Below are 23718 nucleotides of genomic sequence, written 5' to 3'. Positions count from 1 at the left end.
AACGGTAAACATTCAACATTTTGTATGTGCACAGAGACTCACCCCATGTCTAACAACCCTCAGCTGTACAGGCCACCCTCACCTGTGCTTGTTGACCCCCACTCCACCCTGGGGGGTGGGGTAAAGGGGTGTCCCCTGGAGGTATGGAGCCAGTGAAGGGGTGAAGGGATTGAGGGTTTTAGTTCTATCTCAAACAACTTGTACCAAATCCTTGTTTTATCTCTCTCCCCTCTGCTTAACTTCCTGATCCAAAGGTGGTTGTTGATGCCAGCTCGTGAGCCTGTTGGGGGTTCAGTAGGATGGTTTGCAGCTTCTCCCCTGCTGGCTCTAGTCTTGGCCCTTTAGGTCTGCTGAGTTAACTTCACTGTCCATCTGCTTTGCAGCTTCCAATCTTCTGTTTCTGTCATCTCCTTTCCTAGTTTCCCGCATCCTTGTCAATTTCTGCCTTTAGAAAATATCTTGTACTCTAACACCGGCTTTATTTGGGAGGAAGAAATGCTGGATGCATTTGTTCCATCTGCCATGATGACCCAGTAGGTCTTTAATTACATTATTAATTTTATTTTCCCACACAACTCAATAACCCACCTCACTCTTTTTTAGCTCACTGGTGTGAGACTACTTGTCAATAAATTATTTAGCTTTTTAAAATCTGGCTTTCCTTCACTGTAAAATAGGAACAGTTCTTGTCCTACCTACAGGTTGTTGCTACAGCTGCCCTGAATTATACATGGGTCTGAGGACAACATAACCAACTGTACCTGCATGGCTGTAGCAAAATTAGGCCCATAGGGTGATGGTGAATATCCTCCTGGGTCAGTGAAAATACTCAGGCCTGACCTCTGGTTTCCATCCTTCTTTCCAGAGCAGTGACTTAGCAGGACCCTCAGCTGTGTTGACAAAGCCTCTGGGAGACAGAAGAGTGTACCTAATCTGTGTTGGAGGCAGAGCCCCTCCCTGATCTGGAACATGGATATTATCTGTCTCAGAACTTCTGGAAGTGGACTTACTCTCTCCATTTCCTTTTCTGCCTTTTGTTATGTTTGTCTTCTAAGTAAAACACTTTGCCTTCCTCCTCCAGCAATAATAGCCTTCTGTCTTTTAATGATTTGTGTTTCCCTTTTCCTGCCCAGCCCACTTTTCCATCCCTGGCCCAAGTACATACACCTGATGTGACGCGTTATCCATTCAGTCCCCCAGGCGGTACTTTTGCTCCCATGGGTCTGCAGAGCGCAGGGACTAGTACCGGCCTTCCAATGAGGAAGGCCAAGTGCGGCAGAAGGGACGCCATGGCTTCAGCAGGGTTGTCCTCTCCAGTGCTGCCGGAGAGGCCAAGGTTTTTCCTAGAAGCCCGCCAGGTACTAAAAAGGGAAGAATCTCCTGACCTGTTCAAGGGGATATAAACCTCCTTTAGACTGAAAATACCCTGGCCTCTGTCTTCCCATGCCCTCCACCTCCTTGCCCTTGACCACAGTGGAGAGTGAACTAAGCATCCTTAGCAAAGAGGATCCCATTTCCCGGAATCAGTCCAAATGGATTCAGGAGGGGACCTTTTTCCACCAAGGAGGCAGCTCGGAGCTGGCTCCCTGTAGTCTGCTGTGGTGACAAAGGAAGAAGGGGCTATGGGACTAAGGCTGGGGCAGTGGGGAGATGGGGGGCCAGGACAACCACCGGCTGTTGAAAGAGAAGTGGTGCCAGCCCCACTGGTAGGAATGTTCCTCCCTTATTTCACACTGGCTGCAGATGCTGGAGCAGGGAGCCCGCTCAGGAAGCCTGGCGCACATTTGAGCACTGGCACCCAAGGCTCTCAACAAAGTTTCCTCTGACCCGTTTGGTGGTCTGAGCACAGTACGGCATGGTAATCAGGCATCCTTGGCAGTTCACGGAAATGACTCTAGAGGGTATTACTGCTACTTGGCTGGGGCAGGCTTTCCCGGGTCAGCATGGGTGGGGAGGACCAAGGAGAACTCAGCAGGCACTTGCTCACGGCTCTCCGTGGATTTCTGCCTCTGTGACCAGCCCTGTCCTGCCTCCTGTCAGACCCCTCTTCATCAGGGGGAGGCCCAGATACTGTTCTGCTTTGCCCTACCCCCACCCTCAACCATCTTCCTCCTGGAGGGCAGGAAGGGGCTGCCAGCATCTGATCTTCAGTGTCAGGACAAGGAGTGTTGGCCACATCCATCTGCTGAGGGGAGAGGGCGGGAGGTCCCAAGCCAGACTGTGCCAGGGATCCTCCGTGTGCTCTGCGGATGGGGTAACTGGAGTGAGAGAGGCATCCAGGGGATGCGATGCCTTGTGAGGTGCTCCCCACAGACACCTGGGTGTTTGTTTCCTGGGGATGAGAAGAAACCATCTCAGCTTGCGTGATGGGGGGGATGGCGGTTGATGTAGTTGGCTGTCAGGTGCACCCCCCACCCCCACCACCTCACACTTTGCCCAAGAGAGGGGAGTGCCCATGGGGTCTCCAGGCTGCTCTGCAATCCCCACTGCCCCCCCGCCCAGGGAAAGGCCCAGGCAAATGGCTTCACTCCTATTTGGAGCCCCGTTGGGGTGTTACCCAGGAGGAAGTAAGGAGGCCAGATGCCAGGGAAGGAGTGTGAGGTGGGTGGGTGGGGGGTGCACCAGAGGGCATGGGGGGAGCTGGGAGGAAACCAAACCCAGCAAGACGCTGAGTGAGCCTGACTGAGACATGGCAGCAGCTCTGCCCTCTCCTGTCTGCTAACAATACCGCCTTTCTAGACCGCCCTCCTCCTCCCGGTGCCCGTGCCAGGCCTCATCTGGCAGGGTCAGCAAGGCGAGGAACAGAGAAGGGCCTGATCCGGAAGGCTGGGCTGAGCTGAGGGGGCGGGCCTGTGGGCTCAGTCTGAGAACAGGGAGTGTGGCTCCCACCCTGCAACCCCACAGGCAAGGAAGGCTGAGCCCCTGGGGGCTGGCTTGGAAGGAGAGGAACAGAAGCTGCCAGAAGCTTCCTCCTTATTCCTGACCTCCTGGGAGACCAGAAAAGCCTGGAGGGAAGGGACAGAATTCTTGGCAGGTGCAGGCAGACTGCCAAGACCCTGCCCAGTAATAAGGGTTCTTATCTCCCTGAGAGGTGAGTGATGCTGGGAAAGGACCTGGTAGTTGCACAGATCTGGGTCTGATGCCCTGTCCTACCAGCAGTAGCTGTACGGCTTTCAGCAAGTTGCTCCATTTTTCAGACAGGGGTGAAGACAGTACCTGTCTTAGAAGGCTGAGGGAGATGCTTGGGAAGGTGGTGCTGCACCCGGCATGACGGAGATACAGAAGAAATGACAACTGTTCTGATAATGATCTCTTCCTGTGCTCATGGACCAGGCTGTCTCGGCGTGTGTTTGCGCCTAAGGATGCAGTCACCATCAGGGGCTCCGTCCTCTGCAAAGGAAACTCCTTTATGCCAACCTGTCTGTAAAGGACAGGTTACCTTCCCACCCCCTCCTCCTCGCCCAGGGCTGGGGTGCACCCGACCCTGAGTTCTGGGCTCTGATGCTAACTGTTGCCCGCCTGCTCTCCCGCAGACCTGCGCAGGATGACGGCCGGCTTCATGGGCATGGCGGTGGCCATCATCCTCTTCGGCTGGATCATCGGTGTGCTGGGCTGCTGCTGGGACCGAGGCCTTATGCAGTACGTGGCAGGGCTTCTCTTCCTCATGGGAGGTAAGCCTTGGGGGCCGGCGGGATGGAGGACTGGTTACTGGGATTCCAAGAGGACTGCTGGTGGGCACGGCGATGAAGGCCCAGGCCCAGTGGGGCTCTTTCATTCAGTCATTCAGCAAACATTTTTTGACTTCCTCTTAGCCGCTCACCACTGCTCTCCTTACCCTTGGGGATCTGACCACCTGGTGTGGGAGGGACTGTGGGGATGGCATTGAGAGAGGGGTCAGATGTGGGGGCAGCGTGAACCCAGGAGGTACTTGGGGATTTCATACACATACTGTTCTTGGGGGTGGGAGGCAGGTGCTATCTGGGCAGTTTCCCCTGCAAAAGCCTTTGAATGCTGCTCCTGTTTCCAAATGAGGCTCTAAAAGTGGTAGGACCGTCTCTCACGTCTGTCTCCCTTGCCCTATGTTACTGCTGTGGCTGTAGAACCAATCCAGTCCTTATGAAGGGTTGTATATAAGGAGGATTATGTAGCTTTGAGGGATTGGGTTCCAGTCCATGGGAAGTGAAAGTTTATCCATAATCCACATGTGCCTTTTTTCTCCCAGAAGAGCTAAAATGTGCTTTTTGGTCTCCTGATTTGAGTCTCAGTCCAAAGCTGAAGCTAACCATCGGTTTGCCCAAGCCTGTCCACTCCCCAGAGGGAGGTGGATGGGTGAGGGGTCGCGTGGAGCTGGAAAGAGGGGGAATTGGGCTTGGACAGAGGGAAGTAGAAATATATATGGGAGAAAAGGAAAGTGACTCTTGCACATGGAAACCAATGTCAGATGTTAGATACCAAGTGCGCACACCCAGCTCAGGTCTGTTTTGTGTACTGTCTGACTCCGGGTCTCTGAGCAGGGGCAGGAGGTGGAGGAGTGGGTCCAGCTAGAGAAAGGAGGCGGCTATCCTTCTAGGTGTGTGGAGTACAGAGGGATCTGGGGGCCGGTGAGCTGTGGGTTAGGAGAGGAGGAAGGGAATTGCAGGCTTCAACTCGGCGCCTGACTGTTTACCCTGATTCCCCCAAAGCACAGGCATCCTGTGCCTCCCAAATTCTCTTCCATCAGAGTCAGAGCTGCCTCCCTGTGGGTCCCACACCTGCCTTAGGGCAGAGGCTGGGGAGGGAGGGGCATGGGTGGGAGTGGTGATCCCCCCCCCTCATTCTGATCTCCCACTGAGACAGGGGCCTGGGTGTCACGCTCACTGAAGCCAGGAGTCATGCTTGGCCCGTGAGTTCTTTACTTTGTTTTAGCAACACACATCCTTCCTGATGCCACCTTCCTGTCAAAATCTCCCGTGGAATCCGAAATGTGAAAAGATAAAAGTGGAGTGGCTCTGTCTGCAGTGAGCATTCTCTTGAAGCCTCTTTTGGTCATACAGAGACAGGCTGCAGTAAAACGGGGCTTTTCTAAGCTCTAGAGGGTCCTCCCAGGAATCCGAGGAAAGCTGAGCAAACAGGCCTGAGGCAGAGCAGGAATCCCAGAGCCCTGGGAGCTGACGGGGTTTCATCTCCGCCTCTTCCGAGGCGAAGTGGCTCCCTACGCGGTTCCCTCTCTGCAGGCTGGACCCTCAGCTCACATCCTGCCCAGGCGCTAAGCCTCCAGCACCTTCAGCTCCGACAGCCTCCGGAGAAAGAGAGCGTGTGACGGGCCCACCGGTGGTTCCAGGCCGGGCCACGCACCACGGTGACTGGCTGGGGTCACCGGGATGCCTTCCACTCACCTGAGACCTCGGGCGGGAACTCCCGTGGAGGGGGCGTGGGGGCAGACAGTGAGGGGCAGGAGGGGGCCTGGAGCCCTGCCCCCCAGTTACCTAGGGCTCCAGGGATGCCTGTCTGAAAGTCCCTGGGCTGGACTGAGCATCTGAGGCCCCTGCCCACAGGGTGTGTGCGTGAGGGTGTTGCTTAACTTTTGCCTGATTGGTAATCCTTAAACACCACACAGTGGAATCATCTGCAGAGGTTTAAAAAGTGCTGATGCTGGGGTCTCATCCCAGACTGATCCGGGCTGAATTTCTGGGGGCGACCCTGATGTCCAGTAAGGGGCGAGAGCTGGGGGAACAGAAGAGATTGCTTCAGTGCGGAGCTAGGAAGGGAGCAGGCTCCACGCAGGAGCTGTGCTCTCCCCATCCCTGCTCAGCACAGGGGCGGCGGAGAGGTCGGGTGTCAACCCGGAAATGGTGCCTTGCCCTGGGGAACCCTGCGCGTCCACAAGAGACATTTCAACACCAGCCCCTCCCAGAACCCATCCAGTTCCTGCCCTCCAGGTGTCAACCTTCTAGGGTTGACCTGTCTAAGAGCTTGGAGAGTCAGCTACCTGTGACAGCCACCTTGTGAACATGACAAAGCAACCAGTCTCTCAAACTGTAGACAAAAAGGCCCTATGGCCTTAGCTTTCACCCAGATTGGCATCACAGGCACCTATAACTGGGTACAGACTAGTGCCCAAGGGGTTAGATTGGGTGACCAGGGAGAACAGGTGGTTGGGACTGTGTTCTGGAGCTCGCCAGGCCTGGGGGTGGTGAGCAGGTGGAAGAGGAGGGGTTGGCAGGAGTGGAAAAGGTCAGTTTAAAGTCAGGAGTCTGAAGGTGGAATTGCAGTTGACTTTAGATGAAATGACCAGGGCCAAAATAAAAACAGAAGAGTCCTATCCACAACCTCTCCTCTGTTCCCACGTGAAGGGAGGTGGCCCACCCTGGGTGCTGCTCTCTCCCAGATTTAACTATTTCCCAGGTTAAAGAGAGGGCACCCCCATACCTCCTGAGATGACTAGCAACAAATTGTTCAATTAACGCTCAACTCAGAGGAAGCCATTCGTTAAGTGTGGCAGCTCTACTGGGCCAGGAAGCTAGGAGGTGGGGATGGGTGTAGGATCCAGTTTGGCAGGGCCTCCAGGGGAGAATCTGGCCCAGACTGGCACACCACCATTCTCGTGCCAGCAACTGCCACAAACAAGATGAAATCATCAGTGGGATTCAGAACCACAGGAACAGGATGACATGGAGCGGGGGAGACAGCGTGGCAGGGAGCATGTGACTGCTGCTTGTAATTCACCCACTGGGTGAACCTCTGAGCCACCTCATGGACACAGTCCACAAGATGAGTGTGAACATCCAATCCATGCCCTACTCCATCAGCACCCCTCTCCCACATCCTCCCCCACTCTTGGAAGGCATCTGTCATCTCTGCCATGAGCTTTTGTCTAGGCTAATGCTGGAGCCTCCTATCCAGAATCTGGTACCCAGCAATCAGTCCATCACACAGCAGTTGGTGTAATATTTTTAAAACTGAAAAGCAGATATTCATTCATCCACTAACAATGCTCCAAAAGCTTACACTTGAACTTAAAATCCAAATTCCTTACCCTTCTTTAGAAGCTGTCTTAGTGAGCTTGGGCTGCTATACAAAATACAGAGATTGGGTGGCTTATAAAGAACAGAAACTTATTTCTCACTGTTCTGGAGGCTTGGAGGTTCGAGATCAGGACATTGGCAGATTCACTGTCTGGTGAGAACCTGCTTTCTGGTTCAGAGTTGGCACCTTCTCGTGTGTTCTCATGTGGCAGGAGGGGCAAGGGACCTCTCTGGGGCCTCTTTTATAAGGTCATTAATGCCATTTGCGAGGGCACCACCATCGTGACCTAATCACCTCCCAAAGGAGGTGATTATCTTAGGGGTTGGCATTTCAGCATATGAATTTGGGGGCACATGTTCAGGCCATAGTGGAAGCCCCATGTAATCGGGCTCATTCTACCTCCCTCATCTCCTTTCCTGTTCTTTCTTCTGTACTCACATCACTCCAGCCACACCAGTCACACCAGCTGCCTCTCTCTTGGAACAGGCATAATTCCACTTCAAGGCCCTGGAGCTGCTTGCTCTCTTTGCCCGCAGTGCTTTCCCTGCCAATGCCTCATGACTGGCTCCTCTTAGATTTAGATTTCAAATGAATAGTCCCCCTCAGAGAAGGCTTCCTTGGCCACCCAGTTGAATGAAGCCACTCAGTCACGCTCTGCATTTTAATTGATTTAATTTTCTGCAGCATACCCACTACTTTATGGAATGTTTATTGTTATGTTTTGGTTTTGGTTGATTTTTTTTTTTTAGCAGCTTATAACAAACATTTGTTTTCTCACAGTTTCCATGAATCAGAATTCCAGGCAACTGGGTTCTCTGTGCTATCTGCTCAGGGTCTCACAAAACTGCAGTCAAGGTATCAGCCAGGGCTGGGGTCTCATCTGAGGCCAGGGTCCTCTTCCAGTTTCATGAAGCTGTTGGCAGAATTCGTCTCCTGCAGCTGTAGGTCTCGTGGATGCTGGTTTTGGCGAAGCCAGCAGGAGAGCCTCTGACTTCTTCCATCTCTGACCTTCAGATTCTTTATTTTTTAATAGACTTTACTTTTTTTTTTAGAACAGTTTTAGGTTTACAGAAAAATTGAGCAGATAGTACAGAGAATTCCCAAATTACCTTTTATCCCTGCACACAGTTTTCCCTATTATTAACATTTACATCAGTAGATTTATTACAATTAACAAATTTTGGTACATAATTATTAACTGATGTCTATAGTTATTTAGATTCTAGGTTTGACCTGATGTTCCTTTTCTGTTCCTGGGTCCCATCCAAGATCCCCCATTACGTTTAGTTGTCATGTCTCTTTGGGCTCCTCTTGGCTGTGACAGTTTCTTAGACTCTCCCTGCTTTTAATGACCTTGACCGTTGAGTACTTGAGGCGTACTGGTCATCTATATCGTTAAGGTGCTGCTCAGTTGGAACTTGTCTCATACTTTTCTCATGATCTGGCTGGGTTATGGGCTTGGCGGAGAAAGCTCACACAAGTAAAGGACCATTTTCATCACTCTTTTCGAGGGTATATACTATCACCATGATTTATGACTGTCAAGATTGCTCCTGATCACCTGGCTGGAGTAGTGTGTGTCAGGTTTCTGTACTGTCAAGTTACTCTTTCCACCCTCGCCGCCCCTCCCCTTTCCATACTGTCTACTTTGGAAGGAAGTCACTAGACACAGGCCATACCTTAGAAGTCAGGGGTTATGTTTCTCCCCCTTTAGGGTGGAGTAACTACCTAAGTTATTTGGAATTCTTCTGCATGGGAGATCTGTCTCTTGTTCCCTTTTTATTAATTTATTCAATTATTTATTTATGTCCATGTGGACTCATGAATATTTATTTTAGACTTTGGGTTATAATACAATACTGTATTTTATTGTCCAGTTGTTCCAGCTTTGGCCATTGGGAGCTCTTTCCATTGGACCCTGGGACCCTTTGGCACACTCCTATTAGTGTGGGATTTTGTTTTTGCCCTTTTGTGAGTATGTCCTTAGTTTTTGGCACAACCGGGTACTCTGGGCTCATCTTGTATATTTCCTGCCCCGGTCTTAGAACTGGCCATTTCTCCGAGGAGCCTGGTTCCTTGTACTGGAGAATGGTATTGGAAACCAAGATCTGGGCACTAGGTGTCTGCAGTGTTTTATTAACATTCTGTATTTGCTCATCACCTCCCACTCCCCGCCTCCCACCACCGACATAGATGTAGCTTCCTGAGCCCCAGAACCTTGTCTGGCTTGTTCTCCGAGGTACCCCCTATGTCTGAAACAGTGTCTGCAACAGTGTCTGGAGTCTCCAATGTCTGTGAAATGCATGTATCAGAAAAGGGAATTATGTGCAGCAGAGAAGGTGTTTTGTTTTTTTCCTGACAGAGCAGCAGTCCTTCAAGAAATGAGCCTATCTTATCTTCTGCTCCTGGTCTGACCTTCTCTTCTGTAGGGTTCCTGACTCTCTGTTTTTATTTGAACATTCCTGGGGTCTGTCTCAACTTCCTTTTGGAAGGAGGGTATGAAGTATACATGAATTCACAGCGAACTTTGTATCTTTAATTTGGACTCCCAGAGTCTTAGCGCTGAAAGGGGCCTTGGAGACCTTCCAGTCCCACCTTCTTGTGTTTCTGGATATGAGTAGTTATGTCAGTTGTCCTAGGTCACCCACCCTAGTGGCAAACATGAGACCAGAGCCCAGCCTGTGACACCAGCCTGGGTACTTCCAGCCCATCCTGCTGCCTCTGCTTTCATCCCCCCGTGTTGGAGATATCAGGACCCCTTGTGCCACACACACGTCTCCCGATGCTGGCACGACTCCAGTTCTGTGCTTCTAAGCAGGAGCCACTCCCAGAATCTTGCTCCACACCCTTTCTGTTCCTCCCTCCTCAAAGCACACAGGGGCATATGGAGGAGATGGTGGCCAGATGAGGACACAGGTGATAATGGGAAAAGGAAGTCATTTAAAGGTCCTTTTCCTCCCACCTGTGATCAGTGTAACCTTTTCCGCCTTTCCAGTCAGACAGGAGAGTGAAGAGAATGCCCCAGAGCGGCTCAGACTATCCAGTTTGAGTGATTGCAGTAATTTGCAAGCCAGTGATGCCAAATGGCTCCCCTCTCCACCAGGCTCATCACTGAGCAGTTCAGCTGTGCAGTGAACCCCCAGGCACCCCTCGTCTGATAGACAAAGACCTTGATAAAGCCCCAGCAATTCTGAAAATGTTTGAGTCTAAGATGAAAAATCCAAGGCTTAGATGTCTTGACTGAATGACTGTTTCTTTCGGGCAGCAAAGTGCTTTTAGGGATGCTCTGAGGTAGAGCAACATCCAGTCTTCTCCATCAGCCTCTCCCCACTGTCCTTCTGAGCTCCGCTGTCCTTACAACTCAGAAACACGGCCGGGACTGCGTCTCTGTAAGTCCAGCAAGCACTACGCCTCAAAACTCGTGATTCGTGGGTGAGAGAAAGGCAACCGTGTGAGTTAGATACTGTTCTGGGGAAGGGGTGTAAATTCAGTGAGGCAATGGCTTACCATGATGCACGCTTATGAGAAACCCTCAATAAACAGTAGTTGTTACTATTGTATATAAATGGTGGTAAAGTGGTAGTCAGTGTCATATGTGTACCCTAAGTAAAGCCCATTCTAATAGGCAGAGGAGTCTCTATAATCTCTCATGACCAAAGGAGGGCGTAACACCCATCTACGTACCCTGCTAAACGGCTTTTATAGTTTCATGTGAGAGTTCACTACATCATCACGGCTCTCCTCTTGACCTTTTGTCTTACAGCCTTTCTTTCAAAATCCTAAGCAGAGGTTCACAGACTACTTCCTACCTTGAAACATGTCTTGCCCTTTGGAAGGTGCATATTTGAATATTTATTAGCATTTTATAATTACAATCAAAACAAAGACATTTGGGGGAGGAGATGCATTGTCAGGAGGATTAGGAAATAACATGCACGCTTGCCTAACGTGGACCCAGGGGCCAGGACAGATCACTCTAGGGCCAGGCTAAGACGGAGCAGACCCTGGAAGGAGGCGGAAAGGGAGGATGGTTGCTGAAGGCATTTAGGAGAGCAGTTTGGGAAGAACCAACTCTCGTGCCTCTTGGATGTTCCTACCCACACTGGCCCATGAGCCATCCTCCATTCCCTGCCACCCAAGTGGGTCTCAAAGTCCTTGTCCAGGAAGTAGAATCATCCAACTAAAAGGGAGAGTCATGGGTTTATCGTGGAGGACTAGTCCAGGACCAAAGCAGTCTTGGGCTAGCCATGTGGCGTGGGGAAAGTTACTAACCACCTTTCAGGCATTGCTTCAATTTTTCTCACCTGTAAAACAGGGCTAATCATAGTACCGACTTGAAGCATAGTTGTGAAAATTATAATAGACTTAACTCATGTACAAAGTATAGAGTTAACACATGTAAAGTTGTTCTAACCCTGGCACTGTCCTCACTAAGTTTCTAGATGTTGTTATTTTTCACTACTGAGATACTTCTTTTTTTAAACAACCACCTTCAGGATGCTTTTCTTTAAGCAGCCCCGTACCATTGCTGCCGACACGACGCAAAGGCACACACGCCGAGGAATGATGAAGATGAAATTGCTTGAACAAATACTGTTTCTGTGGCTGTTCACCACCCTACTCAGTTATTCATTCATATAATAAATATTAATTGCTTATTATGAGCCAGACACTGTTTAAGCAGTGGGCTACAGTGGGAAGTAAGATAAAGTCCTCATGAAGCTTACATTCTAGCTGGAGAAACAGACAAGAAACAAGTATCCATGAATGCATGATCCGAGGTCAGGTGATGAGAACTATGAGGAAAAAATTAGGCTGGAGGGAAAATAGAGAGTCGTGGGGGCATCGTAGTGGATGAGGGGCCAGTGGGTGGGCACAAGTCCTCTCAGAAGTGGCGACAGTGAACAGAAGCTTGAGTTAAGGGCGGTAGTGAGCCGCGGCAAGACTTGGGACAGGTCGATCTCTGCAAAAAGAACAGCAACTTCAGAGGATGTGGGACAGGAATGAGCTTGTTAGGTCTGAAAAAGTTGAGCAAGAGGACGGTGGTGACAGGAGCAGAGTGAGATGGAGAGATCCCCAAAGCTGGGCAGATCATGGAGGGCCTTGGAGGCTGTGGTCTGGGTTTGATTGATTCTGCCTGCCCTCTCTCTCTTTTGCAGATTGCTCTGGGCTTCTCCCCTGGGTGATCATTTGATACTGTGTGACTTTCATCAGTGGTCTGGCTTCCCCCTGGGGTACCTATAGCTAGGGCTTCTTCAGCCTGCCATGGCCAGTTCCAGTGAGGCGGGGCATGGTCTCTATGCCTGGGTGGCCAGGTCAGGGTAGGGGGACAGTCATACGCCCCCTGACGGTGTTGCACTGCTGCACACCAGTAGCATCCTTCACCTCCAACCAGGACCAGCAACGTAATTTGTGGAGCCCAGTGTAAAATGAAAACTTGGGACCCCTTATTCAAACATGATTAAGAATTTCAAGGCAGCGACAGCAGAACATTAAAGCAACATACAGCTGCTCAGGTCTCGTGCCAAAATCCAGCTCTCTCTCCGGCACTGTCCCACACCCAGACTCCCAGATCCTGGAACACCACAGCCTTGACTGCAAGGGCTCCCAATGAGCTTAATAAATCAGACCTTTGCTCTATTCAGCACGCAGCTCCCCTTCTCCCTAACCCAGGCCGAGTCTGCTGTGCTTAAAAATCACCCTTCGTCTTTGTTGCCGAATCATCACACAGAACACGTGTTCCCCTTTCCTTAGATCAAAAGCTGGCTCCCCAGACACTGCCAACACAGCCCGCTGAGTTTACTGCTTACTGTGATTAGGAAGAGCAGCGCCTTGCAAAACTGGCAGGGTCCCAGGGGGGAAAGTCAGGTCAGAATTGAGTGAGAATTGGGAGCTTGGTTCAAGGCCTTTATTTCAATGCAGGTATTTGATAAAGATTGAGTGAGAATACTGATAATGTCCAGGATTGGTGGAAAGAGCAGGACTGAGAAAATCTTAGAGCCCGCGCTGTCTATTGATACTTTAAATGGGAGAGTTGGTGGCTCTTTCTGGAAGTTCTTGTAATGCAGTGAAACCACTGATGTGGGCAGGACAGACCTGGAAGTGCAAAGGCGAGCAGGGAATAGCAAAGTTAGGCCACTAGGGACAGTAAGGCGTGGCTGCGGCTCAGTGTCTAGGCTGAGCAGGGTGGGTGGTTCAGGGTCCTACGCAGGATGAGTGAGTTCGCCAGAGTCCTGGTGCGTTTCTGGCTGGCCAGCCTCCACCAGCACAGACATGCTCAGACATAAGCCAGACTCAGGCAGAGACCCTGACACCCTGAGCTCTCCTCCTGTTATGGTAACAAAACCTTGTCTTTCCTGGCTTAGCAACATCACATCCCTGCCCTGAACTGGGCAGTGGACTGTCAGGAAGAATGGGATGGGGAGGGCAGGCAGCAGAAGAGGGAGAGGGCAGTGTAGCTGGAAGACCGTCTCCATTACTGGGGTGGTGGCTGAGAAAAAACAGATGTCTCCAGCAGCCTTTTCAATGGATACAGAAAGGCCCAGAATATGATGGTGACTCCATAGCTTGATTACCATGGAAACTTAGGTAATTTCTAAAGCAACTTCAAAAGCTCCCTGTGGCTCTTCTAGGATCTTCTTACAGAGGTATGCAAGCTTCAGAGAAAGGGTTCTTGTCTGGCTAGCTCCTGCCTCTTGGAACAAGTTAGAAATCAAAGGAAAATGCTCATTCCTGAAGAAAACGGAGAGACTCCTCCTACTGGGCTTCAGAGCTGCTCCCGGGAAGCAATTAAGAGGGAGGAGCTGGTAGACGTGAGGAGGAATTTCCTCTCTCCTGTTCTGGGTGCAGAGAGGGGTTTGAGGACAGGTGAGAATTGGCATCAGAAATAACCACACCCAAGGAAGGGGTGGGGGTTCCACTGTCAAGAGGCTCCTTGTCACCCTCAGCACTTGGATGGCAGGATGCACTGTGTGTTCAGGGATTGAAGCCGGAGAACCAGACAGCAGGGAAAACAGCCCGGACCAGGCACAAGGGTCCCCGTGAGAGGCTGAGATGGCATTGCCAGCAGGCGAGTTGGAGTGTGCACATGGGAGTGAGAGCCCCAGCTCCCTCTAGAGTGGATTTGGAGAAGTGGCCCAGATCAAAGAGCAAGACAGCAGGGGAGCAGGGCCAGGCAGCCCCCACAAGGCACAGTCAAGCACACCTTTGGGCCCAGGCAGCCTTCCTGCACCTCACTGTGGGTGGTGCCCCCTGTGGGTGGAGGTGGGAGGAATTAGCAAGCCGCAGCTCTTCGCTGTCTTCGCTCTGCGGGGGGCTGATGGTGCCGGCCTTGAAGGCCTAGAGGGTGCCAGTGGGAGAATGGCTATGCAGAGACCTGAAAGCCTTACACTGGGGAGGGTTTATGAAGACAGCCCTGAGGTGTAAACAAATTCTGCTCTGGTGGACAAGCCTCTTCCTCCTGGCAGAGCTTGGGTTGTTGGGACAGGTGGGGAATGACTTGCATTTTATCTTCAGGTTTAAGATTGTTAGAGAATGAGGGCCTGGGTAAAGGTGTTCTACCTCTCTGACATTCTGGAAGCCTCCTGATTTAAAATATACTTTCCTCTTATCAGATCATGTCTCATACCGTGTGTCTTAGTTTGGGGTTTGGAAAATATACTGATCCTATCTGTAGAAGTCATTATAATATCAAGAATGCTCAGGCTGATGGCTGAGAAAGAGGAGAGCCCATCCCACTTTGGTGAGCTGTTAGAATCTGCCCAATATTTATCATTCATTAACTAAACAGCCAGTTAAGTACCTGTAAGAAGAACTAGGTATTGTGGAGGACAAAATAAAAGAAAACTCATCCTTGACTTGGAGTTGCCCACAGTCTTAGAGGAGAGTCAGCTACCCAGACCAATTAGTGTGATAAATGAGCCGATTTCCTTTTAATGCCTGACACCTTTAAAATGCAAAATATTTAAAACAAAAGAATCCTGTGTCTTCTCATTGGTGAAGATGAGGGTGTCTTCAATCCACCTGTCTACCATTCTTGGGGAAGGAAGGGGCTGGTCACCCAAAAAGGATAAAAAGGGGTCAATTATGATTCAGGTGACTATTTTTAGTTCCAAATTTTTAGAGCTCCAGAGGGAAGGGAAGGTCTCATCTGACCTTCAAACCCCCCAAGGAGGCAGACGGAAGAGGCAGAGGGGAAGGTAAGAGCTCACATTTCGGAGCATCAGTGCTGTGTCAATGGTGGATGCTATTCAAACGTTGCTTCCCTTCATGTTCCAGCAGTCCTTAAGGTCGTCCTTACCACCCTGATTTTGTAGATAATGGACTGGACCCAGAGAACAATGAAACAAGCTCAGAATAATGCAGTTATGCAAATGGTGGACCCTTAAACTAAGGTCTGCAGAGTAATGTCCCCTCTTCTCTGTTCCTGGAACCAGCAGCGGAAAAGCAAAGGGAGATACTGGCCACCTGGGGTAAAGAAGTAGACGTGAGAATGGAACCAGAAGGCAGACACAGGCTTACCCACCAGCTTCCATTTGTATCCATAGGCCAGAGGGGTCCTCTTCTGTCCCCACCAGCATGGGGCTGTTAGAGCATGGGGTTCGTTTGGGGCAGGGTAGGAGGGAGAAAGGCAGAAAGACACAATGGGGATCACGTCTGCTCCAAGAATTTCAGCTCAGATCTATTTGACTCTGAAGCCTGGGTTTTTAATGACCATCCAGTACCCTCTCCCAAGTAGTACTAATTTGTTGATGTATTTATGATCCTCAAGCAGCTCATGACCTGAAGGAGTAAGAGATGACCTCAGACACACACATGCCATCATAGTAGATCAAGGGCGTTGTTCTTGGGGTGGCAGAAAAGATGAGGCCTATTCTGTTCAAGGAATATTTCCTGCAGAAATAGGCAAATGAGCTTCTTTGGCTGAGGACCTTACTTTTTCATGTGCTCTGAGACAAACGATAAAGCTTGCAACTCATGGAACAAAAAGAAAAATCCTTACTTGTTACCCCTTCACCTCTTAAAGGCAGTTTTTTAATTTCATTTTTTGGGGGTTAAGGGGTGGAGGTAATTAGATTGATTGATTGGTTGATCGATTGATTTTGACGGGGGTACTGGGGATTGAACCCAGGACCTCAAGTATGCTAAGCACCCACTCTACCACTGAGCTCTACCCTCTCCCCGACTTTGCCTCTTGAAGTCTGGGTTCTGTTCCTGCGTGTCATGGAAGCTGCTTTCTTGGAGACCTTACTCCTGGCTGCTCCGCTTGTCACCTGTCCTTGAACCTCCTCTTTCTGAGCTCGCTTGGATTTACCTCTCTCCATCTTTCCTGACACTTTCAGCTCATTTTCCTTTTCTCTGTGCCTTTCTGTTTTCTTCGCTCTTTGCTCCACCTGTAAATGTGGTCTTCAACACTCTTCTTTTTCCCTACAAACACGTCCCCTTGTCAACACTTACGTTCACAATGATGATTATCTCTGCACGGATGAGTCTGGAGCCCTTGCCTGGAACAGTCTTCTCTGAGCTCCAGCCTCATGTTTTTAACGGTTCATAAGACATCTCCCCCTTCTAGAACCTCAAGCATGCCTTGAATTAGACTTGTCCTTTGTCTACATACATCATACATGTGCTTTATGTTTTTTGCACATGGGCTAAACGTCTGTTTGACTGTAGACACCTGGTAAATGTCAGCGACCATCCTTCCCCTTCCCCCAGTGAAGTCTCTTCTTGACTCCCTCAGCACTTGTGTCTGTCAGTCACCTCTGAGTCATTTTTCACTTTTCTGGTTTCTCCTCATACCTTTCCATCAATTATCAACTTCTGCCTGCATTTCCTTTACAGTACTCTTTGTGGCCCATTTATTCGTTTCCATTGCCCTGAGCACCACATGGGCCTCCATTACTATCGTAGTCGCTGGGGAGTCCCTGAGCCCTTGGTGGAACTCTCTGTCCCACCACCCAGTTGCCCGTCTCTGAGCCTCCATTTTCTCATCTGTAAAACTGAGGTAGTGCTGCCTACGCAGTAGGGTTCCCGTGCGGGTGAAATGAGATAATACGCAGGAAAGCATCTTGCCAAGGATATGCCTTCTATACATGCCAATTTCCCTCCTTTGCACTAAGATCATTCTTTACACCATACTGCCTTTCTAAAATACACTTATTACCACGTCATTTCTCTGATGAAAAATATTCTGTGGTTCCATGTTGCTCGTAAAGGCCAGTGTCCCCAGCCTGGAACTTCATGTTGGCCACCATCTTGTCTTCAGCTGCACATCCTGTGTTCCCCTTAGACCACCTGTCACTATCTGCCTCCAGGCCACCTTTCTCTGCCTATTGAAGCCCTCTGCTTTCCTCGTGCCTGAGCCGACAGCCAGCATCTTCCAGAAATCTGTTTGAATCAGCTTAACTAATACCATACAACTCCTCCGAACTCGGAACTCCCTTTGTACCATTTTGATGGCACTTACCTTATTATGTAAGTATCTTGGAGAACAGGTATCTCATTCATTTCCTGTCTCCTCTCTGGGTCACAGCCTCTCTCGTGGCAGGAGGCTTCCTCCTTGTTGGCTGCTCCACTTGTCAATTTGCTCCTCTTTATTTTAAACCTTAATATGGTATCTGGTAACTTGGACTTGTTGGACTTGGGTCCTTCCTGCAAAAGTAACATAAATTAAAGTCAATACTTTCCTCCTCCAACGGTCTTCCAAATATTTGAAGACATCTCCCTTGCACTTGTTAATTATCTGCTTCACAAACTAAATCAACTCGATAAACATTGATTGGGTGCCTGTGGTGTGCCAACACCCAGGACACACGTGGTCTCTGTCCTCAAGGGTCACTCAGGCAGAGTGATGGTGCCATAATGGAGGGGACTGTGGGTGTACAGACAGGGAGCCCCTCTCTGCTGGGGACTCAGCCTCCCAGAGGAGCTAAGGCTTGAGGCTGGAGGGGGAGTTCAATAACCTTGCCCTGTTCTTCTTGTTGCCCCTCAAAGGGCTTTTAATGTCCATTTATCAAACGAAACTGCTCCTAGACTCAGAGTTGGCCGCTCTTCAGAAGCAGTATGCCAAGTCTTTATTTACTCATTCTAGTTGAGGATTTCACATGTCATTAATACATTTCCGTTTTTATACCTCTCTATGGAACTAAACTCTGTTGTGAATGAAGCAAAAAAATCCCTTTCATCTTTCAAAAAATGCTTAAGCAGCTTTATGTCAAGTTAGAATATAGATTCAGTCTGATATTGACCCCTCCATTTTGGCCGTAGGCAGGAAGGAATGCCAATAGTTGTGTCCTTCCCACTGCCCTGTTAGCAAAACCTCGGAATCACTTCTTAATTCCCAGGCTACAATTTATTTTAGATAATAATTAATTAGAATACCCGCTCCAGCTCAGCTCTTAACATTTTCATACAAGTTCTTTTGAAATCACATTTCCCAGAAGCCTCTGGGTCACAGCCTTTTGGGGTCCCTGAGTTGGTTCAGCCAAGGGAAATGGGATGGCGTTCTCTTTGGATCTCAGCATTCCCGCCTGGACCCGTAAAGTAGGAAACTTCTCTCCTCTCTTTAGAAGGGTAGCAAGTCCACCTTTGAAGGCTCTGCTTCCTAATGGAGAAGAGGTGACTGACTTCTCTGATTGGTGAGGCTGGGAGATGAGGCCAAACTTGTGGGACCCAGCAGCATCTGGGGCCTCTGCCTTCACTTGCTTTCCCAGGGGCCAGCATTCCCAGGGTCAAGGCCCGAAACCCAGGCTGATTTTTCTGTCTTATTCTGGCCCGTGGGTGAATGTGTCTGCTCTGCAGACCCAAACGTTCCCTTAGGGAAACCATCCTAAAATGTCAGCTTGGGAAAAGTGTTGCTGAGCTTGTCTGTGGCCAGGGGCCAAGCCAGGGCGGCCACACTTGCCTTAGTAGTAATAGAGCTGGTGTTTTCTGTGCTGTCTACCTCCTTTCTGGGCCACTCCTCTCATCAGAATTTGAACTCAGAAAATGAAGAGGGGTGAGTAATTATCACTCCCCCCAAAGCTCCAAGTCAAAGGTGGAGCTAAAAGGGTTGCTAGGTAGCGGCCTATTCAGGAGCTAGTGGGGCTGGGGGGAGGAGCCGTGGGATGGACTGGGGTCTGCTGACCACCAGCTTGCTCCGTCCACTGGGTGTGGTTTCCGGCCTCATGGGAAACTACAGAGAGTCTTATTGAAAGAGAGTTAATGCTCTGATCTTGATTCCTTTTCTTTTTCAACCACTCCATCCCACCTCTCATAGAAAACTCAAGTCCCTCCCCAGGACATTACCCTTCTGCCCATCAGAAGTGAAGTAATGTACAGGTGGTGACAGGTTCTCCGAGTTCTCTGAAAAACAGCAGCAAGATTTTATTATGAGACCGAGGGGCACCCAGAACCTACCCAGGACTGCATTTGATAACAATAGGGCCTCTTCACCCAGTCTCACCTTCTAGTTGATAAACCTTATTTAAACAGCATTGTGTGTAGGGTCCTGTTGGGAAGAAAAGAGCTTCTTTGTGTACACGGCTTACAGTCCAGCTCCAGGGACAATACACATGCACATGAGATAGCTGTAATGAGAGAAAATGTAACAAGTGGTTAAAGTGTGGATTTGAATCCTGGCTTCCGTACCTAGCAGCTGTGTGATCTTGGGCCATTTACTTACCCTCTCTGTGTCTTACTTTCCTCATCTAAACCTCACAAGGTTGCTTTAAGATGTAAAGAGCTAATATTTGTAAAGCACTTGGAACAATGCCTATCATAATATAAATAGGACACATAAGTCTTTGATCCATATAAAACTACCTGTGTGTTCAGCGACTCAGTGGTGAGGTGACAATGTGCAAAAATCACTTGGGTACAGGTTTTTATCTCCAAGAAAGGCCAGGCCAAGCTGACAAATGTGCCAGGCATATGGAAACATAAACCAAGCCAGGTGGCAGGCTCACCTGACCTTCTGGCTACCACCCCAAGCCTCTTCCTCTACTAATTAACATGGCATTGGCTTGGATCAGATAGGGCAGAAGCCAGTGAGATTTCTTTCAGGAGCCAGTTCCTTCCAGACACTTAAACAGCTGGGTCCCAATCCTTCCACATTTAGAATCAAGGCAATTTAGAGCTGAGCCTCATATGCACACTGATATCGAATAATGACACCTCATGGTCTCATTCATGAGGCCTTCTGTGCATGTCACGAGGTGAGAAGCAGTATCTTCTCTCCAGGTGGCTCATGTTTGACAAAATAAGTGACAGCAAGTCCTAGAACAATTCAGAGAGAATGGCACCTTTTTGCCCCAATACCTAGAGTCACGGGATCATTTAATTGGAAGTATCTTAGAGATCTGGTCCTACCCCCGGCATTTTATGGTTGAGGGGATCACAGCCAAGAGTGATGAGATGATTTGCCCATTTCATGGGGAAAAAAATGGAATCAGAACCTGGGGATTTTCTGATTGTTGCTAGAGTTCTCTTACCTCTAAGCTGCATCTCCGTCAGTAGCAGCTGTCCTACCAGAAGCTGGTCCAGCCTGACTTGGTGGAGCCTCTGGGCTGGGAGAGCTTTCTGATGACCAAAACAGGAGTTCACACATGACGATGGATCTACTTGTACGGGGCTTCTTGGTGGCTCTGGGGGGCGGCATGCCTTTCTCTGCAGGATCCTCGTATGCCACTTAGAAAGATGGAATGAGTTGAGCAGTCAGAGAGCTGTGGCATCAGAGATGGTCTGCAGGAGGTTTTATGTCACTTCAAGCATTGTCCCCACCAAGAAATCCATGGCAAGACTGCCCTCTTCCCTAGAGGGTCTCCAAGTTTGCTCCATGGACCGTTGCTGTCCACCAGAAAGAGCTGGCCTGGACAGAGAAGGAGAGAAAAGAGAAGCAGTGGTGGGAAGATGGGCTGCTCTAAGTGGCCTTACACTTGGAAGCTCACTGTTCACAGCTTGGGAATGTTCCTTTCTGCACAGCTGTAGATGCCACCTTCAGTTTAGTTAAGAAGCCAGTTGGATCCCACTAATTCTCAGCTCTGAACCAAGGCCCAGATGGATAGGAAGCTGCAAGGATTTGCATTGAGAAAAATGTGATACTGCACTCTTGGTTCATTTTCTCTCTAGAACTCTCTTTCTGGCCTGATTTGGAAAGCTCATAGCCCACCACAGATTACCAACCTCAGATCTTCCCAACTTTTCATTGCTTGAAGCAGGAAATAGCCAAGGCCAGGTGGGCAAACGTGGACTGTTTCCCCTGTAGGATATTTCTTGTTAATGGGGGCAATGGAAGCAAGTATAATGGCTAGTTCTCCGATGTTTCTGCCATCAAGTAGATTGAGCTTGACAGCAAAATCAAATATTTAGTCTGTTCCTTACACTTTGGCACCTTCAGCAAATTATTTAATTTGGGATTACTATATAAATTATATAACTTATGTGGTGTATATGTATTAACACATATACCTATAGGGTTTGCATATATACATGTAATCTCACAGCAACCTCAAGAGGCACAGAAGATACAAAACCAGAGGCTTGGCTGGAGTGCCTGTGCCTGGGTTAACCATTGTGATCACAGAATGGCTTCCCCAGGAGGAAGACAGATGGTGATGTTTTAACAAAAGAAGCAAGAAGGGAAAGTGTACTGTGTAGACTAAAACCCACAAAATTAGAGCTCTCACAGTCCACTATGTAGTAGGTGTGTAATACAGGAGTATGGGGTGGCTGTAAATGCCACCTCCACGTTCCAGAGGAACCAGGGTCACAGCCTCCGCAGCACTTATAAAAGGTCCCTGACTCCTGTCACATGTGATTCCCAAGCCTTCTCAAAAGGCTGGTTCCTTTTACCAATCCTGGTTGAGCCACAGGCCTTACAAGCTCCTTCCAGGTTCCGTGGTTCAGCTTCCAACAAAGCCAGAGAGCGCAGAGTCCTGGTCTCTGCTGAGAGTAAGTGCTGGCCGGTTTGGTGCTTGTCTTGTGATGGGGCGGGGAGCGAGCGGAGCGGGTGATGGAGGTGAAAGCCACAGGCACAATTTTTCTTGTCCCCCAGAACAATTTTTCTTCACCCTCCCTTACGGCTTTCCATTTCTAATATCATACCTTACATATAGAAAGCAATTTTAACTTCTTCAAACCTTTTCATGTTTATTATTATCGTTCTTCAAAATAATCCTGCAGAGAGGGTATTATTCTGATGCTGCATTTCTGTAAAAATAAAAATGCTTTCTGAAACGCCAGGTGCCCACTGAAACACAAAGTCGGTAGGCACGTAAGTGTGTAAGTACACGTGTTCACACACACACACATACGCACACCCCTCAGCAACCACAAAATGACTTAGGAGAAAGGAGGATGTGGGCGCCAGCCCTGGTATCTCCTTCATTCCTTTCTGGGTTTCAAAGTCCGTATTTTCACTTAAAAGCTTCAGAGCCTAGAAATCCATGTCCTCCAGTGATACGGCTCGACTGCGCGGCACTGTGTATCATACAGGAAACACTGCTGTTATACCAGTTCTGGAGAAAATTACAGTCTAGCTGAACACAAACTAAAAGAGAGAACAAGAGAAGGTTCCTGTAACTAATTGTCAGGTTGCCTGTTCCCGATCATAAAAGTTCTAGGGATTTTGAAAAAAATGTGGATTATCTCGTACTGGGAATACTTCGGCTTCTTGGGAGGCTCGGGGCTTGCACTGGTCAGAAAGGATAGCTTCCGGGATCGCTCCAGGGACGCCGTGCAGGCTGGGTGGAGGAAGCCAAAGGCAGAGCCCATCCAGGAGGCTGCACAGCGGCCTCTGACCTTAGTAAATTCCCTCACAGCAGAGCACTTCAAACCCACCAATGCCCTCTTCCATTTGCTCAGCCCTTTAGCTGTTTCCCCAAGTTTGAAAAGGCTCTGTCTTGGGGCCACTGATCTTATGATCATACCTAACGTGCACCCAGAAGAGTAACTGCATTGATGGGACTGAGTGGGAGTAAGTGTAGATGCATCAGTGAGAGAGATTCAATGGAGAAAAATCCACATCGTAGATAGCCAGCAGCTAGTGTTTTGTGCAGCTGTGTTAAGATGCCTGTTTCAGCTGCAGTGTGGCCATGAAGTCTGGAAACATGTATTGTAATGTTATGTTAATAAGCCAGTTATTATGTAGTCACCAGTTACATCAGATTGCTAAGGCTGCCGAAACAAAGTGCCACATTCCAGGGGGCTCAAACAAGAGAAACTCGTTTTTTCACGTCTGCAGAGGCCAAGGTCAAGGTGTCGGTTGGGCTGTTTCCTCCGGGGCCTCTCTCCTGGGGCCGTAGATGGCCTCCCTCTTGTTACCTCTTCACGTGGTCATCCCTCTGCACACACAGCTGTCTTTCTGTATGTCCTGATCTCCGCTTCTTATAAAAACGGAATGGATTAGGGCTTACTCTGAGCCTCATTTTAACTTCATTAGCTCTTTAACAGCCCAATCTCCAAATAACAGTCACATTCGGAAACACTGAGGGGTGAGGGCTTCAACGCAGGGATTTTACGAGGACACAATTCAGTCCATGACCCCTGTGTTTCCAAATTTGGCGGCCACCCTGTAGATATGTAAAAACCAAGGGAAAAGACTCTGTGGTCTATGAGAGAAATATGGAAGCTCCTTAGAGCCGATGCCAACCTGTATGAACTGGCCAGTCCGTTTCATCACTTGAGTCAGGGACGTCGCATTACTGTGGCATAATCATGCCTGGACGTGGACTAGCC

At 49.3% G+C, this 23718-nt stretch overlaps 1 protein-coding gene and 1 long non-coding RNA gene across 2 annotated transcripts in view; one reads left to right on the top strand and one right to left on the bottom strand.

Moving 5' to 3' along the window:
* The first annotated feature begins 2999 nt into the window (after positions 1–2999).
* TMEM178B (transmembrane protein 178B) overlaps positions 3000–23718 on the top strand; it is a 29547-nt gene continuing 8828 nt past the window's right edge. Inside the window, exons 1-2 of the mRNA XM_072964328.1 lie at positions 3000–3091; positions 3534–3671. Coding sequence (XP_072820429.1) covers positions 3545–3671 — 127 coding nt within the window. The 5' untranslated portion in view covers positions 3000–3091; positions 3534–3544. The remainder of the gene's footprint in view (positions 3092–3533; positions 3672–23718) is intronic.
* Positions 14913–20841, bottom strand: LOC140697300 (uncharacterized). Its single transcript, XR_012074204.1, has 5 exons — positions 20475–20841; positions 19448–19571; positions 19291–19347; positions 17471–17655; positions 14913–15471 (listed from the first exon to the last, which is right to left on the bottom strand). It is a non-coding gene; the product is annotated as an uncharacterized lncRNA (long non-coding RNA).

The sequence above is a fragment of the Vicugna pacos genome, chromosome 7, assembly GCF_048564905.1.
Source record: "Vicugna pacos chromosome 7, VicPac4, whole genome shotgun sequence".
NCBI lineage: Eukaryota > Metazoa > Chordata > Mammalia > Artiodactyla > Camelidae > Vicugna > Vicugna pacos.
This window is presented reverse-complemented; position numbering and strand designations above follow the sequence as displayed.